The sequence below is a fragment of the Chiloscyllium plagiosum genome, unplaced genomic scaffold, assembly GCF_037043375.1.
Source record: "Chiloscyllium plagiosum isolate Xiang-an unplaced genomic scaffold, Cpla_swu_hap1 HiC_scaffold_10, whole genome shotgun sequence".
Classification (NCBI taxonomy): Eukaryota; Metazoa; Chordata; class Chondrichthyes; order Orectolobiformes; family Hemiscylliidae; genus Chiloscyllium; species Chiloscyllium plagiosum.
The window spans coordinates 52580047-52604383 of record NW_028270148.1 but is presented as its reverse complement, the minus strand read 5'-3'; the positions used below and the strand labels follow the sequence as shown (position 1 = coordinate 52604383).

The 24337-nt window shown below is 38.7% G+C and overlaps 1 protein-coding gene across 5 annotated transcripts in view; it reads left to right on the top strand.

Annotated features, from left to right (window-relative positions):
• LOC122552838 (deoxyribonuclease TATDN3-like) overlaps positions 1-14002 on the top strand; it is a 47891-nt gene extending 33889 nt beyond the window's left edge. For 3 of the 5 annotated variants that reach the window (XM_087991343.1, XM_043695861.2, XM_043695858.2), the window contains 4 exons: positions 1971-2026; positions 5436-5548; positions 8615-8695; positions 13822-14002. In XM_087991343.1, the coding sequence (XP_087847469.1) occupies positions 1971-2026; positions 5436-5548; positions 8615-8695; positions 13822-13965 (394 nt within the window). In that variant the 3' untranslated portion in view covers positions 13966-14002. The remainder of the gene's footprint in view (positions 1-1970; positions 2027-5435; positions 5549-8614; positions 8696-13821) is intronic. The other 2 variants (XM_087991342.1, XM_087991341.1) reach the window with 2 other exon arrangements.
• The last annotated feature ends 10335 nt before the right edge of the window (positions 14003-24337 follow it).

The window sequence follows — 24337 nt, the reverse complement described above, 5'->3', positions numbered from 1 at the left end:
GATCTATCTTAAAATCCTTGTTTGTCACCTTGCTATAGCATGTAAACTGAGATATAACACCTACTCCCCAATGTCATTATACAAAACTGAACACCAATTCAAATGATTTATTACAACATCTTTCACAAATCATTTTTTCTATCACAATGGGTATTCTTCATGGTTGCTACAAATAATTATTGTCCTTGTGATAAAATTGACTACTTTCATTAGGTTCCCAGGTCCTGAATGGACATGACAGAGGTTGACTCTACTTAGCGGAGTCTGTTGCTGCTTCTGTCAGGAAATATTGAAGGGCTTTTTATGGTGGTGCTGTGAGGGAATATAGCTTGTTAGGATTTTCCATTGCTGTTCAAAGAAAGATTTTGATTTCAGGCACTTAGTCAGCTAACAGAATTTGTGAAAGATAAATTTCCTGGGAGACAGTCAATCAAATATCCTATAGTTCCTTTGAGTTCCTTTGTACCACCTATGTATACATTGAAATAACATGGAAATTAATTTGGCCAGGGAATGCTTTCTAGATACGTATAAAGCTGATTAATTCTGCTTGGTTTTTACCAAGAAAGTGCTGATAAATCAGTGGTAATTCAATCTTCTGATGTGAAGCCACATATTGAGAAAGCATTGACATTACAATGTATGTGATTTTTGGGTCAGTCATGATCATTGATGTTAACCCAGCGCTCAATGTACAGTTTTGAATATCGTACGGGTAATTTTGATTTTGGGAAAATCAAAAGTGATGATCTAATATCAGCTGTTTTCTATTGTCTCTAAACTCAGATTTACAGCATAAAATCAAAGTTGCCGCGAAATATTCATTTCAAATGGCTGCTTCCAACCTGCAGCATTGGTGGAAGCTTGTACCACCACTGTAAAATCTTTGAATTTAATTTGGCAGTGTTTCCTGCCATGCATTAATAAACATTCTTCTCCAGGATATGATGGTATCCAGCCTGGGTATTAAAAAAATAGATAAGAAAATTGCAGATGCCTTTGTAGTAATCTTGTAAAGCTCTCTTGATTTGAGAATTGTGCCATAGGATTCAAAATATTGCCAACATTTCCCCATTATGTAAAAAAATGGGAATGAGAATCAGGTAACTACAGGTCAGTTTGCCCAACATCAGTTGTGGAGAAGTTACAAGAATCTTCACTAGGGACAGAGTGATTGGGCACTTGAGAAGATTTGAATGTGATAGAGATAGCATGGATTTCTACTGAGTAAATTGGGTCTGACAGATTATATTGAATTTTTTGATGTCAGTAGAGTGGTGGGGAAGGTATGACCATCAATCCCATCCGTATGACGTTTCAGAAGGCACTTGACAAAGGCACACAGAAAAGATTATTAGGAAAACTGAAAGTATACCGGATTGCAGGCAACCATACCATATCTTGGAAATTGGTTGGAATGTAAGAGAGAAAGCGTTGGAATAACAATTGATTATTCTGATTGGTGAGTTGCAACATATGGTGTTCTCTGAGGTCGATATTGTACAGTGATTTGGATGAACTAACAAAACATATTTCAAAGTTTGCAGATAACATTCAGTTGGGAGGAAAAATGAATAGTTCAGTTGGGAATAGGAAATTAAAAAGGGAATAGAAAAAGTGAATGGATAAAATTGTGACAAATGGAATTCATTGTGAGAGTACATTCACTTTGATTCATGACAGACAAAAATTTTTTTAATCCTAACCATTGTAAAAAAATAACTCGAGAGAAGTAGAGATTTGAATGTCCTTGCATAAAAATCACTGCAACTCTTTGAATAGAATCAAAAGAATTAATGGAACCTTAGTCTTTTTCCAGGGATCTTGAATTACAAGTGAGTGCAGAGTTTTGGGCACATCCCATATATAGTACTGCATTCAACTTTAGGCGCTTCACAGCAGGAATAAGATTGGATCATTCAGTCTACTAGTGCATTGTGTTAATCTAATCGTTATTTTCTTCCTATTAGAAACGTACATTCTCGTTCTGCTGGCCGACCAACCATTAATCTTCTGAAGGAGCAAGGTCTAAAATTTGAACTTCTTGTTTTCTGTTTTAGAATTATCATTTGTATGTTAATTTCCAGACTTGGAAGATCTTTAGGCCTTAGCCAAAGTGGTGTTGGAGCCCCAGATTCAGAAATTCCGGCTCATTTCTGGCATACAATATCTTCACCAGGGGAGGAAAGGAGCCAGGATGTGATTATCATATATGGACAATCTGAAATCAGCAGGGTTATTTGAAGTTTGCATTTTTGCTAGAACAAGTTCCATTTTCCACAATGTGTAATTTCTCATTATTAAGAGTAAAAGTGAATGAGCCTAAAATGTGATTAAGATTTGCAGAGTTATCTAATTCTTTAAATCTCTGTTCTTTAAATTAAAAGTGCACCCTCCTGTGAAAGAAAATTGGTGCTTGCAATTTCAATGGCCGTTTGTTGAAATTAGTCTGAGGACTATCATTTTAGTGTTAGTACTGCTCGACTGCTACCACAGCTGAAAACAATCAAAGATGGTGCAGGATCATGACTCAGGAGAAAGAGCCCTGAACCAACAGATGTTCACTCCAGGGAGACTGGTATAGACTGGGGTGGGACCCTTTACTGCTGGAAACATCACAATGAAGAGCCTATGTTTCACAACTTAATTGACAGCTCCAAGTAAATACACAGAGATTAGCTTTCTTTAATGTTGGTGTTAGAATACAATTTTATGAGAAATTAAGTACTTAAAGGGATTTAAATGTGTTGAATGGGTTTTTATCAAATAGCATTTTTCTAATACAGTGAAGTCTGCAATAAATGCTTAAATCTTTATTTTGTTTCATGTCCGTATTGGCCTAGCTCAAATTGATACCGGCATATATGGCATGGAGGGATATGGTCAATTGGTCGTGAGTGGCGACACGGGTTGACATGAATCAGCTCCAAGATGATGTAGAATGTATGGTGATAAGTGGAGGTCATAGTCTGGCATTACTTGACCTATAAGAGGCCCTGGTTATGGGTCAAGGGGCATAAATTGGCAGAAGACTATGGGCATCACTATCAAGAAAGACTTCGGTCTTGGATGGGTATGGAGATTATAGAGGGTGGGTAGGGCCCATGATTTGATGTGAATGGGACACTGGGAGTGAGGGGGTGTGAAAAAGAGAACTATTGTTGTTTTATTATCAACTTTATTGTTTTCTTCTTGTGGCTGCCTCAGCACTGTTTCCAGCTATGGTGGGTCTCATTTCAGTGTGTACCATCCTCCCTGGAGTGAAAAATCCAACAGTTCAGGGCTGTTTCTCCTGAGTCATTAGCCTGCATCATCTTTGATCTTATTTCAGCAGCCGGATTAGCAAATCTGGAATTCTGTCTCCACTACCACCTCACTTTCCTTAAGCTATTTCAGTGAATGTTGCTGGCAGAGCTGGTATTGACCACCCCCAGTCACCCCCTGACCACTCCCCAGGTTGGATTGGCATGGGGAGGCTGGCTGGCATCCCCAAATTTCAGGCCTGCATCTAAAGTAGGGGATTCTAAGGCTGAAAGTGGAGTTGTCATATTTTGTTACCATTACTCATTTAATTTCATGAAGTATTTTCTTGCTCATTCCTATACCCCGGCAAGAAAAATATCGATTGTTACTTAGCCCTCTTGTCAAAGCTGAAATAATTTTCACCTAGTACAAGTGTTAAACTTGTTTGAGAGTTAATTAAATGCTTGGTACTTCTACTATAAAGTCATCATGCTTGCCAGATGATGAAATTGAATTATTTGTCAAGCCCAACATTGATTTATTCAAATGAAATAAATGCTGAAAATACTCAGATCTTACAGCATCTGTGGAGAGGGAAACAAATGCATATTTCAGCTTGATGACCTGTCATCAGAACTGAGAAAAGTTAGAAATGTAGTAATTGTAAGAACGTGAAAGTGGAGATGGGAAGAAGAAAAATGAATGTGACAAACTGGAAGACAGAAGAGATTAAAAGACAAAAGTGTAGGTGGTGCAAGGCCAAAGGGAAGAGCAAGGCACGGGACAAGTAAAGAAAAAAGTTGTCTTTTGAATAAGTGTAATAGTAGATGATGAATAGTTACTGTCTTAAAGCGGAAATAAAATTTTAAAATAGAATAAAACTAAAACCAGCCAAGAGAAACAAAACAACTTGGGGATAGTGGTTAACATTCTGAAACTGTTGAACTCAATGTTGAGTCTGAAAGACTTAATCTGCTTAAAGTGCTTAATTGAAATCTGAGCTGCTGTTCTCCAAGCTTGCATTGAGCTTCACTGGAACACTTCAGGCTGAGAAAAGAGAGGTAAAAGAGGAGAATTAAAATGATAGGTGACTGGAAGCTTGTGGACTAAATGAAAGTGTTCCACAAAGCAATAAATTGCTGTTTCATCAAGAAGGAGGGTTTGAAGCCAGGGATAGTGAAGGCTGAGGTGGTAAAAAGACAGGTATTGCAGCTCCTGCATTTATAAGGAGAGGGATGGTGGAGGCAGGTGTTGGGAGTAATTGAGGAGTTAATCATAGTGTTGAGCAGTGAACAAATCCTACACATTGCTAAGAATGGAAAGGAAGATGCATTTGGTAAAAGCATCACCCTAGAGATGGAAGAAATATCAGCCGGTGATGAAGTGATTATGGAGGCTGGTGGGATGCAATGTAAGGACAAGGGTAACCTTATCATGATTTTGGGAGGTAGGGGAAGATATGAGAGGAAAAGTGCAAGAAATATGACAAACATGATTGAGGCCTCTATCAGCCAAGGTGGGGGATATTTTCAGTTGAGGAAAAGGAAGAAGAACTGGTTTGAAAGCTTGCTTTGTCAGAACATATGCAACAGTGATGTAAAAGTTCAAAGAGTGGGATGGAGTCTTTATAGGAAATGGAGTGTGAAAAAGTGTGGCCAAGGTAGATGTCGGAGTTGATGGCCTTATTTGTGAATAACCATTATCCATATGGAGAGAGAAAGTCAAGAAAGGGCACAAAAGAATTGGAGATAGATCATAACAAAGCAAAAGAATGATTAAAATTGGAAGATTCTGTTTATCTGCACAAATATTGCCTGCCAGTTGACCATTTACAGTATTCTCTGATTTTGTTTTAGATCCAGAATTGCTGTATGTTGCTTCTGTATTACTGTCTCACTCATTGGGTAATGAATGACATCTTCCATTAGGCCACCAGTATCTAGTGCTGCAGAATAAAGGGATACAGGTTCATAAAGAGAGCATATTTTGTTCTAGCCTGCATTCACAATCTCTAGGGTGTGCCCAGATTGTGCAAATATATATTCTACTTACATTGATTCCTCAGTTTTATCTGGTCTGGTAAAACATGACGTTGGGTTATTATGAGTGCTAGACATGTTCTAACTAGAAATAAGAGTAAATTACTATAAATTATTACACAATAAAGTGTGGGATTATTTTTGTTTTCCTAGGAGCTAAGAAAGTGTTGTTGCATGCATTTGATGGAAAACCCTCTGTGGCTATGGAAGGGGTGAAAGCTGGATTTTTCTTTTCAATTCCACCATCTATCGTAAGAAGCGAGCAGGTTAGATCAACATAATAATGTTTGCCAAAATATTCAAGCTAGACATGTAGCAGTTATATTAATTCTCTAAAAGACCTAAAACTCCATTGCTAAGGTTCAAGGTACAGTATTTGTGAAAAGGTCATCTGAGATACTTCCATAGTGGTCACTTTGCTCGATCACTCACACAACTCTAATACTCTTTCCACTAGCAAAACCTTGCTGCCTGTTGTATTGCTTGTTGAACGAGTATGGTTTCTTTCTTCACTGTCTCAAAATTAAATATGATGTGGAGATGCCAGAGTTGGACTGGAGTTAACAAGGTCAAAAATCAACTTGTTGGACTATAACTTGGTGTAGTTTGATTTTTGATCAAATCAAATAGGCACAATTTTGAGCAAAAAAGCAAAATACTGAAAATGCTGGAAATCTGAAATAAAAACAGGAAGTTCTGCAGAGACTCTATTTTTCTCTCTTCATAGAAGCTGCCAGACCTATTGATTTTCTCTAGGACTTTGTTTTTACCACAGCTTTGTGAGTATGAGACATAAATCAAGTACCTAATCTAGCATCAGCTTGATTGAACTACCTCAGCCACTACTGAAACTCATACTTTTCTGTCAAAATTGTAATCCAGAACCATCCTGGATCACTGATAACACTGCTTTTTTTTTTCTGCTGTACAGACTGTCTACTCTGAAGTTATTTTATCTGCTGTCAATTCCAACAATATATGAAAGGAGCTCTTAAACTTATTTGTTGCGAAGGTTCTATGTTCTTTACTATCTCATTTAATTCAAACCTTCCCAGAATCATTGTGTCTCTGTATTTTTCCATTGTCTGTTTATTGAGATTTATTTTGTTCATGATTTCCATGAGTACCTCTCATGGTTCCATTATGCTAACTACACTTTCCTCAAGTCACCCACTCTTGACCACTCTGTCTTTGTAAATTTCCGCCATGAATGAAACTCCTTTTCATTTCCAAAGTTGTGATATGTTGTGATATACCATATCTATGTTTGTCTGTCCTGCAATCTTTCCAATCTGATTCATGCTCCTGTTACAACATCAAAATGATCGAACCAAGATTTCATCTCCTATAACTACCTGTTGTGATCCAACTGATGTTATTACTGAACAAGTCAAATTTCAGACTGAAATCGAGTTGATTGGTTAGGTTTTCTTTTAATGTTATGAAGTGGTTTTTCACTGAAACACAAGCATCAATGATACAGATGCAGAAGTTTATTACACAAAAGAAGTGGCAATAAGATAATATAAACCAAGCTTTTTTACAATAACACCGTTTGAAAGATTTCAAAACACACGATAAAATTATCCCAACTATCCCAACAGCAACACCTACAGTCCTTAAATACCAGAGAGAAGGAGTTTCCTTCTCCATCACCTCTGCAGGTTTGACTTATGTTTCTTTTAATTCTTGTTCTTGAGTGTTGTTGGCCTTTCCCTTGATTATTCACACAACTGAGATTAGAATTTCGCTGTTTCAAATAACCCCTTTAGCGTTCTATTCAAACATATCAGTTCTGGAATTTCAAACTAAATCCCTTACACTATTTCCTAACTGTTTTGAGTTAACTCCTTTCTCCAGGAAAATCTGTTCTTGCATCCAACTTCAGCCAAAACTTCTGCAAACTACCTCCAAAAGCTTTACAATCTATATTTCTTCTCCCTTAAGCAAAAATAAATCCTGATTCTTTTAAATCAAAAGCAACAAATGCCTTCAATGTTTACTCTATCCAATCATGAAACTCTCACACTGCAAACAAGTTCCCGTTATCACACTAGATGACGTCCTCTCTTGTTCTGGTTTTAAAAAAAGGCTTCTGAAAAACTGACATGCAAATTATTAAACCCTTTAAAAAAAACACATACTACTAATTCAAAATCTAAAGTCAAAGATAAATTATATTGATGTGCATGAATCACATACTTTACATCACAGTGCATATTTCATTCTCATCCTACTGCACCACTCTATAGCCTTAAACATCGTCCACCACACTATCCTTCTCCAATGCCTCTGCCATTTTCTAACTTAATTGGACTACTATTGCTTATTTTTGTTCTTAACTCTGACTATAGCCAGAGGGTCCAGTCGGTAATGACTTCTCTCAATTCTGCAATGTAACCTCTCTAGTCCACCAAGACTTTATTCTTAGCCCTTCATCATTTATATGCGGCCTCTTGGCAACATCATCCATAAACATGGGGTCAGATTTTACATGTAAGTTAATGACACCTATTCAATCTCTTCACCACTTCTCAACAACCCCTTCATTGTGCTTGCGTTATCTGGTATTTATCTGGATGATGTCTCAATTTGAATGAGGTTACTGCATTTGCTGTCTAAGCTTCTCTGGTCAGGTTGAACCAGACTATTTGCAACTTTGGTAACCAGACAAAATCTTCTACCATTAAGACAGAATCTGACTTAGTGGTGGTAATTTCTTATAACCTACCAGAATCCACTATGCGGCTTCCACTTGACTGTGGTTGAGAAAGGCTGTTGCTACTCTTAGGACTATTATTATCATTAGGGCTATTATTGCTCCATCACAGAATAAGTATTATATCCTTATGAATAAACGACAGAAAATTCCAAAGTACAAAAATACACCTAACAAAATAGTTGTGTAACAAAAACAGAAATTGCTGAAAAAGCTCAGCTGGTTCTGAGAAGGGTGACTGGACTCAAAAAGTTAACTCCAATTTCACTTCACAGATGCTGCCAGATGTGGCAGCATTTGGTTCTGATTTCCAGCATCCACAGTTCTTTCGGTGTTTAAAATAGTTTTGTAGGCTAGTCAGCACATATGTAAAACACAAATGTTGATTGTTAATATTCATTTACAGCGATTTTCATATATTGAATATTGCTACTACAAACCTGTGGGCAGAAGGAATAGGTTTGTTACAGGAGAATTTTCTTAGAAGTATTATATTTAAACTGTGACGTTAAATAGGTTTTTGTGGATTTTAAATGTATTGCAAGATATTGTTTATCTGAATTTTCAACTTATGTAATCTGCAAACATATTAATTTTCTTTACTATTCCCAAGAAGCAGAAATTGGTGAAGCAGCTGCCACTAGAGTTTATCTGCTTGGAGACAGACTCTCCTGCGTTAGGGCCAGAAAAACAGGTAACATTGTAATTCTACATGTATAATTTCTCTTTCAAATCAAAAAGTAGGTGAATCAGAAATATTTTACAACAAACTCTATCCTGCCACACTCCCAACCTTACTGATTCCACCAATGATCATTCCAATTCCACTCCAACCTTTCCACTCTAAATCCTGATCTTTGCGATGTTGCCCACGGATCTTTGAAATCATACCTTTCTCAAACCTTCTGATGCTGGTTTTGACCTCCTGCTGTAACCTCACTCACCTTCCAATTCCACTTCTCAGACCTGTGAATTCTGCAGCCTGAAACCTTCTAACTTTGCTGCTGATGCCTCCAATCCTGTCTCCAACCCAACTGATTCCACCCTCCGATCGTTCTGTCTCATACCCTGGTCCTTTTGAAATTTTCCTGACTCTTTCAAATCTGGCCCTGATCCTTTGAGTTTAGCCCCAGAAGGAGACTAATATGTATATAAATTCTTAGAGCTGGACTTGAATGAAAAAGTAGTTAATAAGGCGTGCAAAATGCTGGGCTTCAATAAAGGCATTCAGTACAAAACCTGAATATTGCTGAAAAGAAAATGATATTGAAAGTTTAGTCAAAAAGAGAAAGGACACATATGTGAGATTTAGGGAAACTTGTATTCCTTGAAAGCCTTGTCTAAGTTAAAGGAAGAAGGAAAGAACTTAAATAAGGAATTATGAGGTCCATAAGGAGCCATGAAATATACTTGATAAGTAGGATAAGGGAGAATCCCAAGGCATTTTGTATGTATATTATGAGCAAGCAAGTAGCTAAGGAAAGGGTAGGTCAACTCAAGGACAAAAGATGGAATTTATTTATGGAGCCAGAGTAAGTGGGTGAGGTCCTTAATGAGTATTTCACATTGATATTCACTAAGGAGAAGGAAATAGATGATCGTAATATTAGAGAGGAATATGTTGATATTCTAATCATGTTGATATTAAGAAGGAACTGGTTTGAGTGTCTTAAAAAACATTAAGATAGATAAGTACTTCAGCCCTGATGGGATCTCTCCCATGATAATAAGGGGGACAAGGGAGGAAATTGCTGGGGCCTTGACAAATCTTTATTTTTTTCTTTAGATATAGGCAAGGTCTCAGAAGAGTGGAGACTAGCCACCATTATTCCTTTGTCTAAGAAGAGCAACAGGGATAATCCAAGAAGTTATAAACCAGTGAGCCTCACATCAGTGGTAGGGAAATTGTTGGATAAGATCCTTAGGGACAGGATTTACTCTCATTTGGAAAAGAATGCACTTGCTGGGATAGTCAGCATTGCTCCGTGTATTACCAAAGCTTCTCATCTTGCTCTCAAGACAAACATCAGAATTTCAAATTTATTTTAGTTTTGAACATCCTACTGAAGAAAGCTATCAGTGTTTTCACCATATTGCCATATCATGGTAATATAGATGCATACAATTATCTGTACCTGTGTTCATTGAACTTTTGAAGTTAGTAACTTGTGTTATTGAGTTCACTTTAAATTACAGCCTGCACAGCCAAATTGAGGGGGTAGCCATCGGATCTCTTTTAGATGTAGTGTTCAGTAACTGTTTTTGTTGCTTTCTGTGAGAAACTTGCTTTTAATAATATGAGCCATAACCTCCTACCCTGAGTATATTTCCAATACATAGATGATTCAGTTTGTCACTAGATCTGCAGCCATGTGTAAGGATTTCCTTACACATGGCTGCAGATCTAGTGACAAACTGAATCATCTATGTATTGGAAATATACTCAGGGTAGGAGGTTATGGCTCATATTATTAAAAGCAAGTTTCTCACAGAAAGCAACAAAAACAGTTACTGAACACTACATCTAAAAGAGATCCGATGGCTACCCCCTCAATTTGGCTGTGCAGGCTGTAATTTAAAGTGAACTCAATAACACAAGTTACTAACTTCAAAAGTTCAATGAACACATCTTACACATCTTTCCTTACACATCTTAATACAATCCATCCTGATCCTAAATTTACTTTTGGGATGGAACAGTTTGATACACTTCCTTTTCTTAACATGCTAACTAAGCAATCAGCTAATGGAACTGTCTATTGCAAACCTATTTTCACTGATCAATATATATTTTAAGATTAATCAAGCTCCATGAGCAAGAAGATTGACCTTATAAGCAATCATGTAAACAAGGGCCTTGTCATTTGCTCATCTTGCAAGTTTGGTGCAGAAATGGAGTGTAGTAAATGTATTCTGTAGGACAATGGCTTTTCTAATCAGATTGTTGGAGATTATATATTCAGTAAATTCTGAAATGGATCAAAGGCAGCTGCTTCCATTCTTGAAAAATGCACACTTTATTTTAAACTACCTAGGAAACGCAAAGTATCTAAAAACTTTAAACAGGTTAAGCAAGTCACGACTACTCAATGGCCATGCAAGCGAAACGTTCCAGTAAAAGGATGCTGCCATTATTCAATCCGATGATAGGAAATGACCAAGATGGCTTTGAAACTGTCACAACCAGCAGTAATATTTTCTCTAAATCACATTCATGGATTGACTGTTTGCATTCCTAGGATTGCAGTTGCATTGCCTTCACTGTTTTTCATGTCCCTCTTACTAAGCCAAGGCTGGGGCCTAAGTCTAGTCTGCGTGATTGCTCTGGTATCAGTTCCAACCAGCAAACTCATGTTTTTGTACCTGAGTGGTCTCTGCATCAATTAATGGTAATATTGATGATAAACAAAACCAGAAAAAATAGCCAGTTTCTCCAATAAATCCACTACCATTAGAAAAGAACAGGTATTTGTTTTAAGAATGTTTTAGAATGTGTTCAGCTCCCACTTAATTTTTTGTATCTCATCCTTCCAACACCATTTTTCTCTCCCAACGACATATATTTGTCAAGTTTTCAAAATGCATTCAGTCTTTAACTCAGAAACAAGTGAAGCTGGTTTAGGGTGAATGAGTTTTCCTTTGGAAATTCCAGCTGGAGAATGAGGAGAAGTCTACAGCCATTAATATATGAACATACGAACATACAAATTTAGGGGCAGACCATTCAGTCCCTTGAGCCTGCTCCACCATGAGGAAAATCATGGTTGATTTGATTATAACCTCAACCTGCATTCCTGCCTGCCTCCTTCATCACCTTGCTTAACAAGATTCTCACTAGCTCGGCCTTAAAAATATTCAAGAGCTCTGCATTCACTACTGTTTTAGGAAGATACCCAAAGACCCACAACCCTTTGACAGAAAAAATGTTCACCTAATCTCTGTTTAAGTGGGCCACTCTGCATTGTCTTTGTGCCTCCTTGTTCTAGATTCTTCCATAAGAGGAAGATCCTCTCCACATCTACCCTGTTAAGACCCCTTCAGGATCTTACCTATTTCAATTAACTTGCCTCTTGTTCTTCTAAAATCCAGATACAAACCAAGCCTGTCTATCATGTCCTGAACATAGAAAAGTGGTTTGTATCAGGAGCTAAATAGTTGGACTGTGCCAATTACTTAAATTTGAGTTGTCCTCAACAGAATGTTGCACATTGGCACATCCCAAGGTCCACAGATGTATGCTGAGGGACATACTAAAGCATGGGGGATCCGCTACAAAGGTGTATTGAGGAAAGGCAAATGTCTCAGGCATTTCAGCTAAAGTGTACTATCAGGCTGCATGTCACTGATTGCATATAGTAAATTTCCCATGTATTAGAATTGGATTGGGATATTGAAGAATGCAACATGCTCAATGTTATATCTATTGTATTTTCCATAATATCTATTGTATTTTCCATAACATCCAATCTGAAATGTTTGAGAATATAGCTTTAAATATTTTATGAACAAAGATTCTTTTGCAAAAACATAATTTAAACATATTGGAGGAATTATGTTTTTGCTGGTTTTGCCTCAGCAAGAATGCAATGGAAGCATTACCTGTCTTATACGCTTAAATCTCCAAACCTCCTTAGAACCAGAATAGCTCTGCCAGTAATAGCGAATACCTCAGTTGAATTCTATGCCTCAACTTTTAAAGTAAAGTTAACCCATCAGGCAGTTTTTAGTGCATCTGGTCTATAACATAAAGTTTGTCAGAGCCCTTGCAAGTGGCCCTTTAATGAGGAAAAGCTGCCATTTCATGGCCAGCTCAGTGTGGGATACTCTCCATGATCGTGTTTTTAAAAAGATCTCAGTAAATTCCTGAGAATTCTCTTTCTGTGCCCCAGTATGTATATCTGAGTGTGCTACCACTTAGAGTCGTAGAGTCATATAGCATGGAAACAGACCCTTTAGTCCAACTTGTCCATGGCAACCAAGTTTCCCAAGCTAAACTAATCCCATTTGTCTGTGTTTGGCTCATTGATTGATTGATTGATTGATTGATTTTGATGTATTGACATGTGTACCTAAGTACAGTGAAAAGCTTTGTTTACAAGCTGTACGGGTAGGTCATAGGGTGAAAGAAAAGCTCAGACAGAGGCACACAGGTTATGTTGCACAAGGCATATGCCACATAAGCTCCAAACCTTTCCAATTCATGTACTGATCTAAATGTATTTTAAATGTACCTGCATCTACCACTTCATCTGGCAGTTCATTTCACATACAAACCAGTTGTCCTCCTATTTATTTGTTCTACCATGGCGTTAAATTTCTGATATTTGTGTATAAGATCATCCTAACCCTCTGGACAATAATATTCAATAATTTCTCATCATTTTAAACCCAAACATTCAGGGTTTTTTTCTCTTCTTCCAACAAACATGAATCACATTTCACCACATTATATTCCACTTTGCTTTAAGTAGCGAATCTTCCCACAGTTGATATCAATCAATTCAACACTGCCTAAGGATCAAATCTGGGCCCTCATGTCTATATCTATATAAATTCTAAACCAGGCATCGCATATATTAACTGATAATAGAATTTTATGAAAGGTTGTTCGTGTTGTTGCAAACTAAATATATTGTTTAAATAATGTGATTCAGAAGAATTGAATGGGAAAGGTTTGAGCTATCTGTTTGAAAGAACACTGCAGCTGACAACAAATATTTTAAATTAGTAAGATGAATTGATTTGTTATCTACATTGCATCCTATAACTGCACTGTGTTGTGGTGAACATCACTGATACACACTTATTGCTGTTTTACAGATGAGAAATGAGCCGAAGAACATATCTATCTCCTGTCAGTATATTGCACAAATTAAAGGGCTTTCAGTGGAGAATGTCATGGAAGTGACAACAAGGAATGCATGCAAACTTTTCCCAAAGCTCCAAAAATTAATCCACTTGTAACCCAGGTTCTCTGTTCAATAAAAAGTAACAAAGTTGAGTAAGAATGCTTGATTTCCTGGAGAATGAAGGATTCTATCTTTTCTTTGTACATCTTGGTGTTAAGTAAGAATATCATGATAAAGGCAACCTTAAAGGTCATTATAGCTGTCATATATTCATTATATTTAACTTTTACATGCATTAAAACTAAGATTAAAATTACTTTTAGTGTTCACTAATTTGTCAAATTAGTGATGGTGAAAAGAATGTATTGCAAGTCTGAAATAAAGGAAGAGAAGCTGAAATCAAAGAAGTGTTACAGTGCAGAAGAAGGCCATTTGACCCACTATTATCTGCACTGGCTAATCAATAAACATGTTCACTTACTGCCGTTCTCCTGCCTTTTCTCTGTAACTCTGCACATTGTTTCTGTTAAATAGTAGTGTAATGTCTTCTTGTATGTCTCAATTGAACCTGCCTCCACATATATCCAGGCGGCATATTCCAGATCAAAATCACTTGTGAGAACGTTTTTTTCTCACATTACATTTGCTTCATTTGCAAATCTGCACCCTCTCGTTCATCCTTTTATAAGCAGAAACAGTTTCGATCACTATCTACAAGATCTAGACCTTGCACGGTTTTGAAAACTTCTGTCACACCTCTTCTAAAGCCTTCTTCTCTTCGAGGGGAACAGTCCAAACTTCTTCATAGTTGAAGTTTCTCATCACTGTAATCATTTTCATAAATCTCTTTTTCTGTCTCCAATGTGTTCACATTCACCCTTTGATACAGTGTTCAGAAATATACACAATAATACAGCTAAGTGTTTTGTGTAAGTTCAGCATACCCTACTTGCTGTTGTACATAATGTCCCTATTAATAAAGGCCAAGATACTGTATTCTTTATTAACTGCTCACCCTACCTGTCTTGCCCCCCTCAATGATCTGGGCAGGTCTATGTACAGATCCTTCTGTTCCTACATTCCCTGAGGTGTTGAAACCACTATTTGCATTGTCTGTCACGTTCTTCCAACCAATGTATCACCCCTTATTTCTTCGTATGAAACAGCACTCGCCATCTATCTGTCCATTCCACCAACTTTTCTGTGTGATCTGGAGGTCCCACACAATTTTTCTCACAGTTTACAATGTTTCCAAATTTTGTACCCCCTTTTTTGATAATCCTGTTATAAACATGAACAGTTTGTCCCTATCTACACAATCCAGACCTTGCATGATTTTGGAAACCTCATTCACTTCTCATCTTAGCTTACTTCTCTTTGTGGAAATCAAAGCTGGTGATTGTTCCCCCACACCAAGACCTAAATGAGGAGTATATCTCAGAAAAAGTGGGAGTCCCAATACTGACTCTAAGGGCGTTCTACTGGAAAATTTCCTCCAGCCTGAAAAATATCCATTGACCACTTCTTTCTGTTTCCTATCCCTCAGCCAAATTTGTGTCCACATTGCTACCATCCCTTTTATTCCATGAACTATAACTTTTCTCACAAACGTGTTGTTTGGTATGATCATGACTCACCTGATTGCAGTATTAACTCCTCTTTCTTAGCTGTCCCTTGTGAATCGGTATTGACTAGAATATTAGGTGAGCTATCCTGCTCTTTTCTAAATAATGTCATGGAATCTTTTACCTGAACAGACAGATGCGTCCTCAACTTAATGGCCCATCCGAACATTTAAATGGATAAACAAATTTTAAATGGATAAACTTTTGAAGTATCTTTATCTTTTGAAGTATCTTTATCGCAAATCATCATTTTAAGGTTTGAAAACCAGTCTATGCTGAATTTGTTTAAGACTCTTATCAGAGTATTGCATTCAGTTCTGGGTGTTACCTTTTCATGATTATGATGATTGCCTACAGTTTGGAAACAGGCCCGTCGGCCCAACAAGTCCAGACCGATTCTCTGAAGAGTAACCCACCCAGACCCATTTTCCTCTGAATGATGCATTTAACACTATGGGCAATTTAGCATGGCCAATCCACCTGACCTGCACACCTTCAGACTGTGGGAGGAAACCGGAGCACCCAGAGGAAACCCATGCGGACACAGGGAGAATGTGCAAACTCCGCACAGACAGTCTGCCTGAGGCTGGAAGCAAACCTGGGACCCTGGTGCTATGAGGCAGCAGTGCTAACCACTGAGACACCGTGCCACCCGAAGGATGAGAACGTATGAGATGGAGGGTAGAAGAGATTAGTGTGAATGATTCTAGAGATAAAACACTTAAGCTGGCAAGATAGTGTGCACAACTTGAAACTCTTTTCTGGAAAGTAGAAGGCGAACAGGATAATGGATAGACAATGTGACCTCCAGACCTCACAGAAAAGTTGGTGGAATTGACAAACAGATGGCGAGTGCTGTTTCATACGGAGAAATAAGGGGTGATGCATTGGTTGGAAGAATGACAGACAATGCAAATAGTGGTTTCAACACCTCAGGGAATGTAAGAACAGAAGGATCTGTACATAGACTTGCCCAGATCATTGATGGGGGCAAGACAGGTAGGGTGAGCAGTTAATAAAGAATACAGTATCTTGGCCTTTATTAATAGGGACATTATGTACAACAACAAGAAGGGTATGCTGAACCTACACAAAACACTTAGTTGTATTATTGTGTATATTTCTGAACACTGCATTAAAATAATGAAAGCTCTGAACAGAGAAAATAGAGAGAAACTGTTTGTTCTCATATAAGTACTGAAAATTAATGAGCACTGATTTAAGGTAGTTTGCAAAAGAAGCAAATGCAATGTGAGAAAAAACTTCACACACTGTGTGTGATTCAGTTCTGGAGTACACTGCCTGAAAGTGTGGTGGAGGCTGGTTAAAATAAGACATTCTCAAGGTCATTAGATCATCAAATAGAAACAATGTTTAGGGTTATGTGGTAAGGACAGGAAAGAGGCAGCAAGTGTAAAGCGTATTTCAGTTTTCATTCTGGAACTAAAGATGAAGCAGACTCAAATGGTCAATTGACCCATTCCCGCTCCCTCTTATTTTGGATGGTCATGTATGAGACATAACTATTCAAACAGATTATTCAGTCATTCACCCTTTTGTTGTTTTTGGGTCTGTTTGTGTGCAAATTGACTGAAGCTTTTGCTTATGCTTTAATTAGTTCTCAAATGCTCTAGGACTTCCTACGTAAATGAAAGTTCTTTTTTCTTTTGATAGAGCTTCATATTAAACGAGTTTAGATTTCAGGCAACATACAATGTTCTTTCAGGTAATTCACTGATAAAATTTCTGTCTTTATTACATAGATATTCAAATTGGTAGATCCACAGTGAACAAATGATGAACATGTTAATCCTAGAAACCTGTATATCATGCATAATTTGTTTTATCTGGCTGGGTTTGTGTTTGGCTTAATTCAAATCTCACAGTATATGGATGACAGAAAATACAATCCTGACTTGAAACTATACTGCCATTCCTTCATTGTTGCTGGGTCAAATTCCAGGATCTTGGGTGGATCTATACCACCTGGGCTGCAGCAGTGCAAGAAGGCAACTCAACACCACCTTCTCAAGGAATGAGCAACAAGTGATGGTAGTGCTCACATCCTTAAAATTAACATCAGAAAAATGCTCTGTAAAAGTAGTTGGCATTGGTATGAACAGGTTGCCAACTGCCATGGAAAGCCAAGTCCAGCACTCTGTGTCTGCTTAGTATGCAAAGATATGGCTGGCCGTGTCTGGATCTGCTCACTGTACCTCCCCCAAAAGCAGGCATATCAAGTAAATATACAAGATTTATTTGTACACTATCCCTTTGGAAGCCAGAGTGCTGCATAATGTTGACAACCCCATGCTCGATCATCCTTCTCTTTGTATATTGAGTTGGCCCTTCCTTAAGAATTGCCATTCCCTCTGCATTCCAGAGTTCTGACTACAATCCCCATAATTAAGTTCCCCACATTTTCTTTTGCAATGCTGACCTGCTTATATACACCCCGGTGAATAGATCCAACCCCCCCAATACCACTGCCTGCGCCCGCCAGAGGTTGGCCATATCCCACTACATTGAGTGTCTTAGCTGTACAGCTCTGAACAATGAGTGACTAGATCTTGACTGATAAGTGTACAGCAACCCAACAATGGTTCTAAATGCCAGACCAGTTGCATTAGACCCACAAAACCAATAGTTACCCAATTCCCGGACTGAAGAGTTTTGGACCCCTTAACAAGGAACACCATGATTAGCTGACTGACTATTCTCTGGATTAAAAATCACACAACACCAGGTTATAGTCCAACAGGTTTAATTGGAAGCACTAGCTTTTGGAGCACCGCTCCTTCATCAGGTGATTGTGGAGGACATAATTGTAAGGCATCCACAATTGTGTCCTGCATAACCACCTGATGAAGGAGTGGCGCTCCGAAAGCTAGTGCTTCCAATTAAACCTGTTGGACTATAACCTTGTGTTGTGTGATTTTTAACTTTGTACTCCCCAGTCCAACACCGGCATCTCCAAATCATATCCTCTGGATAGAATTCAGAGGTAGCCCTTTACTTCATGTTTCGGGATCTTCTGACTGAAGGGTATCTCTCTGGACATGACTGAGGAATACTCCTTTTAGATTTAGAGGCATGGTTGTTTGCTTGTTGCACATGCAATGTGTTTGCCATGCAAGTTGCTGACACTGGTTGCAGATCTGAGATGACAGAGTACAATGCTGTACTGTCAGATGTCTACATGCTTGGCTGATCATTCGGGCAAGCATGACAAGTTCCTTGGCTTTATGTCTGCGCTAAACAGCAAGGCAAGACAAAGGAACTGTGATCAAGTAAACTGATTAAAGGAGCAAAATGCGAAAGGACAAGGCAAGGAAAGGCTGTGAGCATCCAGTGCTAAGACAGCAAGCAGGCAGCCCAGAGATGCAACCTGCTCCAGTCATGAGTTGGATATCTGTCCCCGCACTAAAGTGTCCTAGGAGCAACATGATAATGAGAAGAACTGGTGTGCTTCAAAGTGCAGCATGGCAGTGCAGAAGCTTGCTGTAGGTGATTTGGAAATGTGCTAAGATGGTGTGAAGAAGCTGACACATGTTAGTTACAAGTGTCTTTGGACGGGATGCATGTGGCTGTTGCCATAGAATGTTCCCTGAGATATTGATATTGAATTTCCAAGTTAGAAATCTAGAAGAGCAAGTGTCAAGCTGGAATCACCAGATGACCACTCTGAATCTCCTGTCGGGAATTCCCAGCATCTGGTTTCTATCTGTTACTTGTGGAATGGGACCTGGGCATTATTAACTAGTATTAGGATGATAGTGATCAATAATCCCTAATAATAGTCCTCCTGTTGCTCAGTAGTAAAATCTCATCTCAATGTTTGAAACTCAGTTGGAAGACGCAACTTGCTGTTCCCAACAGTGAGGAAGGCCTTCCTTGATCTCTCTCATGATTCTACATATTTTTCACCATATCCTATGTTGTCCAAATATTAGGAAGCTTCTGCCTCTTGTAATATTCTGGCCTAGTTCTAATAAAATTTGAATTTTACTTCAGCCTTAGACACATTGTATTATTTTCTATATTATTTCTTGTAAGTAAGATAACAACAGCAAAACTTTCAAAACTGTAGAATATGACAGTAAGATTTTGTTTAAAATATATGCTATGAAAATATTCTGTAAAGGTCAGAGATGTACATTAGTAGCACAATAATAAATATTGAAATTAAATCAAATCTGAACCATTCATATATACAATATTGTTGAAATCCTCAGAGAAAGTACCAGCAAAATGAGACTTAAAAGTCAAGAACAAAATATTTGGATGTTTTTCATGTTAAGCCATTTAGGATTATAGATGAAATGTAGCGTTAAAGACAGGAAAATCAAGGACCTTGCTTTAATCTGTCACAGTCCTTAATTAGGCCTAATATTCAGATTGCAAATGGAATAATGCCTGCAGAAGGGTCAGCCAGAGGATAAACACTGTTTTCCCACAGCCTTCAATGTCCCAAAATCCTTCATCAACTTTAGAAAACTTAACTTGAGATAACATAAAATATGTCAAATAGATGCAGATTTATTTCTTTAATAAAGTTGAAGCAGTTCTTAAATCTAAATTATGAGGGATCAGATTATCCATTATCTCAGCTTTGTTATTATCCTGGTTGACCTTAAAAGTGAAATTCATTCAAGTTACATCCAAAACCAAACAGTGAGATTTGAGCTTTAGCACAGCACTGAGATACATGTTTGTTTGATTTGCTATTGGGAGTTATTCCAATATTAAAGACTTAAAGAAGAAGAAAAAAAAGTGCAACTTCGATAGGTAGACGTATGGACCCTTTGATACTTTAATTCCTAGACCTTGTTTGAATAAATTGGGCTTGTTTACCAACTAAACCCATAATCAATTCGCAGAGGCAGCTGCCCTTTAAGTCATCATCAGCCTTCACGGCTGGCAAGTGGGACTAGATTAAGTTGGGATATCTGGTTGGCATGGACAAGTTGTACCAAAGGGTCTGTTTCTGTGCTATACATCTCTATGACTGACTCTAAGTCGCCTTGGAATATGACAAATTAGGTGTGCAGATTCAACATGGTAACGGCAGGTCTGAACTGTGGACATATCTTTGAAGAGGAGAAAGTGAGGTCTGCAGATGCTGGAGATCAAAGTTGAAACTTTATTGCTGGAACAGCACAGCAGGTCAGGCAGCATCCAGGGAACAGGAGATTCGACGTTTCGGGCACAGGCCTAACACTACGGGCAATTTAGCATGGCCAATTCACCTGACCTGCACATCTTTGGACTGTGGGAGGAAACCGGAGCACCCAGAGGAAACCCACACAGACACGGGGAGAACGTGCAAACTCCACACAGTTAGTCGCCACCTAAATTGCCCGTAGTGTTAGGTAATTCCTGAAGAAGGGCCTGTGCCCGAAACGTCGAATCTCCTGTTCCCTGGATGCTGCCTGACCTGCTGTGCTGTTCCAGCAATAAAGTTTCAACATATCTTTGAAGAGTCAGGACACCCCTTGGAAAGGTATGACATCCCTTCAGACCTAGCCCCAGACCACTCTTAGGGGAAGTCACATACTCTTTGAAATTGTTAAACTGTGCATAAAAAGTGAAGAAACCCAATGCTGACAAGCTCATAGGAACTCCATATACAGTGGATGTGGTGTATGTGGATTTCAGCAAGGTATTTGATAGGGTTCCCCATGGTAGATTCATTCATAAAGTCAGGAAGTATGGGAGATTTGGCTATCTGGATTCAGAATTGGCTGGCTGACAGAAGGCAGAGACTGGTTGTAGATGGAAAATATTCTGCCTGAAGGACAGTGTTGAGTGGGGTCCCGCAGGGCTCTGTTCTTGAGCCTCTGCTCTTTGTGGGCAGCATGGTGGCACAGTGGTTAGCACTGCTGCCTCACAGCGCCAGAGACCCGGGTTCAATTCCCGCCTCAGGCGACTAACTGTGTGGAGTTTGCACGTTCTCCCCGTGTCTGTGTGGGTTTCCTCTGGGTGCTCCGGTTTCCTCCCACAGTCCAAAGATGTGCAGGTCAGGTGAATTGGCCATGCTAAATTGCCCGTAGTGTTAGGTAAGGGGTAAATGTAGGGTTATGGGTGGGTTGCGCTTCGGCGGGGCGGTGTGGACTTGTTGGGCCGAAGGGCCTGTTTCCACACTGTAAGTAATCTAATCTTGTAGTTTTTATCAATGACTTGGTTGAGGGATGGGTTAGTAAATTTGCAGATGACACAAAGGTTGGAGGTGTCGTCGATAGTATAGAGGGCTACTGCGGCTGCACCATGACATAGACAGGATGCAGAGCTGGGCTGAGAAACGGCAGATGGAGTTCAACCTGGATAAGTAAAGTGATGTATTTTGGAAGGTCGAACTTGAATGCTGAATATAGCATTAAAGACAGGATTCTTGGCAGAGTGGAAGAACAGAGGGATCTGGTGTGCAAGTACATAGATACCTCAAAGTTGCCACCCAAGTGGATAGGGTTGTTAAGAAAGCATATGGTGGTTTGGCTTTCATTAACAGGGGTATCGAATTTAAGAGCCGCGAGGTTTTGCTGCAGCTCTACAAGTCCCTGGTGAGACCACACTTGGAATATTGTGTCCAGTTCTGGTCGCCCTACTATAGGAAAGATACAGAGGTTTTGGAGAGGGTAAAAAGAAGGTTACCAGGATGTTGCCTGGACTGGCGGGCTTGCCGTATGAGAAAAGGTTGAATAAGCTCTGACTTTTCTTTCTGGAGAGAAGGATGAAGAGAGGAGACCTGATCGAGGTGTACAAAATAATGAGGGGAATAGATAGAGTCAATAGCCAGAGATTTTTCCCCAGGGCAGGATTGACTGGTATGAGAAGTCATAGTTTGAAGATATTAGGAGGAAAGTATAAAGGAGACATCAGAGGTAGGCTCTTTACGCAGAGAGTTGTGAATGCATGGAATGCATTGCCAGTTGAGGTGGTGGAAGCAGAGTCATTGGGGACATTTAAGCAACTGCTGGACATGCACATGGATAGCAGTGAGTGGGGGGTGCATAGGTTAAGTTACTATATTTTACATTAGGATTAAATCGTGGCACAACATTGTGGGCCTAAGGGCTGTTCTGTGCTGTACTTTTCTATGTTCTAACTCTTGAGACACTTATCAAAAATAACTCTGAAAACTATCAAAAGCACCAGTTAAATTGACCTGTCAAAATGCCAAAAGGACTTGCCAAATGGAGCTGTCAAGCTTTCAAAATATTTAAAAGTCCTTCTCTTTAATTATTTGAAAATGAAATGATTGCTTGCTGTTTCACTCTAAGGCTATGACTTCCTAAATCTATTATTACAGCAGAGTGCCTGCAGTTTGTCTGTTTATTGACAGTTACAAGTGATTATAGATTTTTTGATATGTAAGGAGGTTGTATTTTTGTCTTATGCCTTTTAAAAAGGCTGTTGATTTAAATGAGAAAGAGACTTTTTAATCCCACTGGTTGAAAGGGCAGCTACCATTTGAAAAGCAAGTAACCAGACAGCTATGGCAAGCATCATAAACAACTGTTTGAACAAGCAGTAGGTGAAGCTTGAATTGCAGATGACTTAAGAGCCAAGGGGTGTACATATTCAGCCTTTGTTAGCAGCAAAAAGTTAAATGGTCTATGAACTAGTGATCAATTATCAATGGTGGAGAACTTCTTGTCTGTGACACCTGTTCAATTGGTTCTCAGGCAACTGAATAGTTTGGAGCTGGGAAAAATTAGACAGGAGAGAGAGAGAGAGAGAGAGACAAGAAGTGTGTAGTTCTTCCCTAGCTCAGGAATGATCTTTGTGTTTTCTGCAGTCAGAAAAGTGATATGGTTGGGAGAACAACAACTGCATTTGAGAAGCTAAAGACAATCTTAATAAATGAACCAGAGTTGAATGCTCCAGAGATTTCCAGACCTTACAAAATGGCAGTTGAAATTAATGATTTTGGGTGGGTTTATAACTGTTTACCTGTAGTTCTTGTTCAGTTTCTGAACCTGGTCCATGCTTTCTATCATCTCAGATCTGAAAATCCAAGTAAATTGGGAAATTTTGTATTTTTAAAAACTCTTTAATTTTTATGATGAATCCAGGAATAGTGGGGTTTTGATTTTTAGCAGATGTGGGACTACAAGTTCCAACATTTGTTGTAATAAGGGATTGCAGACTTGAACTAAATATTTGTTGTTATCAGCTTTATTTAGTTGAAGGAGTGACAATGTAGAAAATGTTTTCTTTTATGAATGAGAGAATTTGTTTCTTTTAACATATACATAAACTTCATGTTTATCTAACTTCAGCATGGCTTCTAGGTCTGCCCATGGTCATTACTAGGTGATTAGATTTTACCTTAATATGGAGAGCATGAGGCCATAAAGGTGAATGATGGGCATATTTTGACATTGGGGTAAGAAGGGCCATTGTTGTTGAAGACCGAGCACTGGAAGGATGGTCCATATTATTCTTTCTTTTCAAAGACTGGAGACAATACCATGTCCCTAATGCAAGTCTTATGCACAGCTGTCGTTCCCACTTGGCAGTCTTTCTTCTGGTTTTGCCCATTCTGACTTCTAATCCGGAGCAATGCTAATCCACCCACCCACCCACCCCACCACCCAGCCACCATCCCACAACAAATTCAACATCCAGGAAACCATTTTTATAAGCCAGATTCACAGAGCTGAGAATTGTCCTGTTTCCTCTCATCTGACTTAGAAGCAAATATCCAGACCATACTGCAGTATCTCCTAGAAATGCTTTTTAATATTTCAGCTAATTGCAAGTGAGGAAAATGCTGGGCATTTAAAGTCACAATCTCTCTTAGGATCTGAATTTACCTTTTGATGAACTGTCTTCAAAACTGCCCATTCAACTCACCAT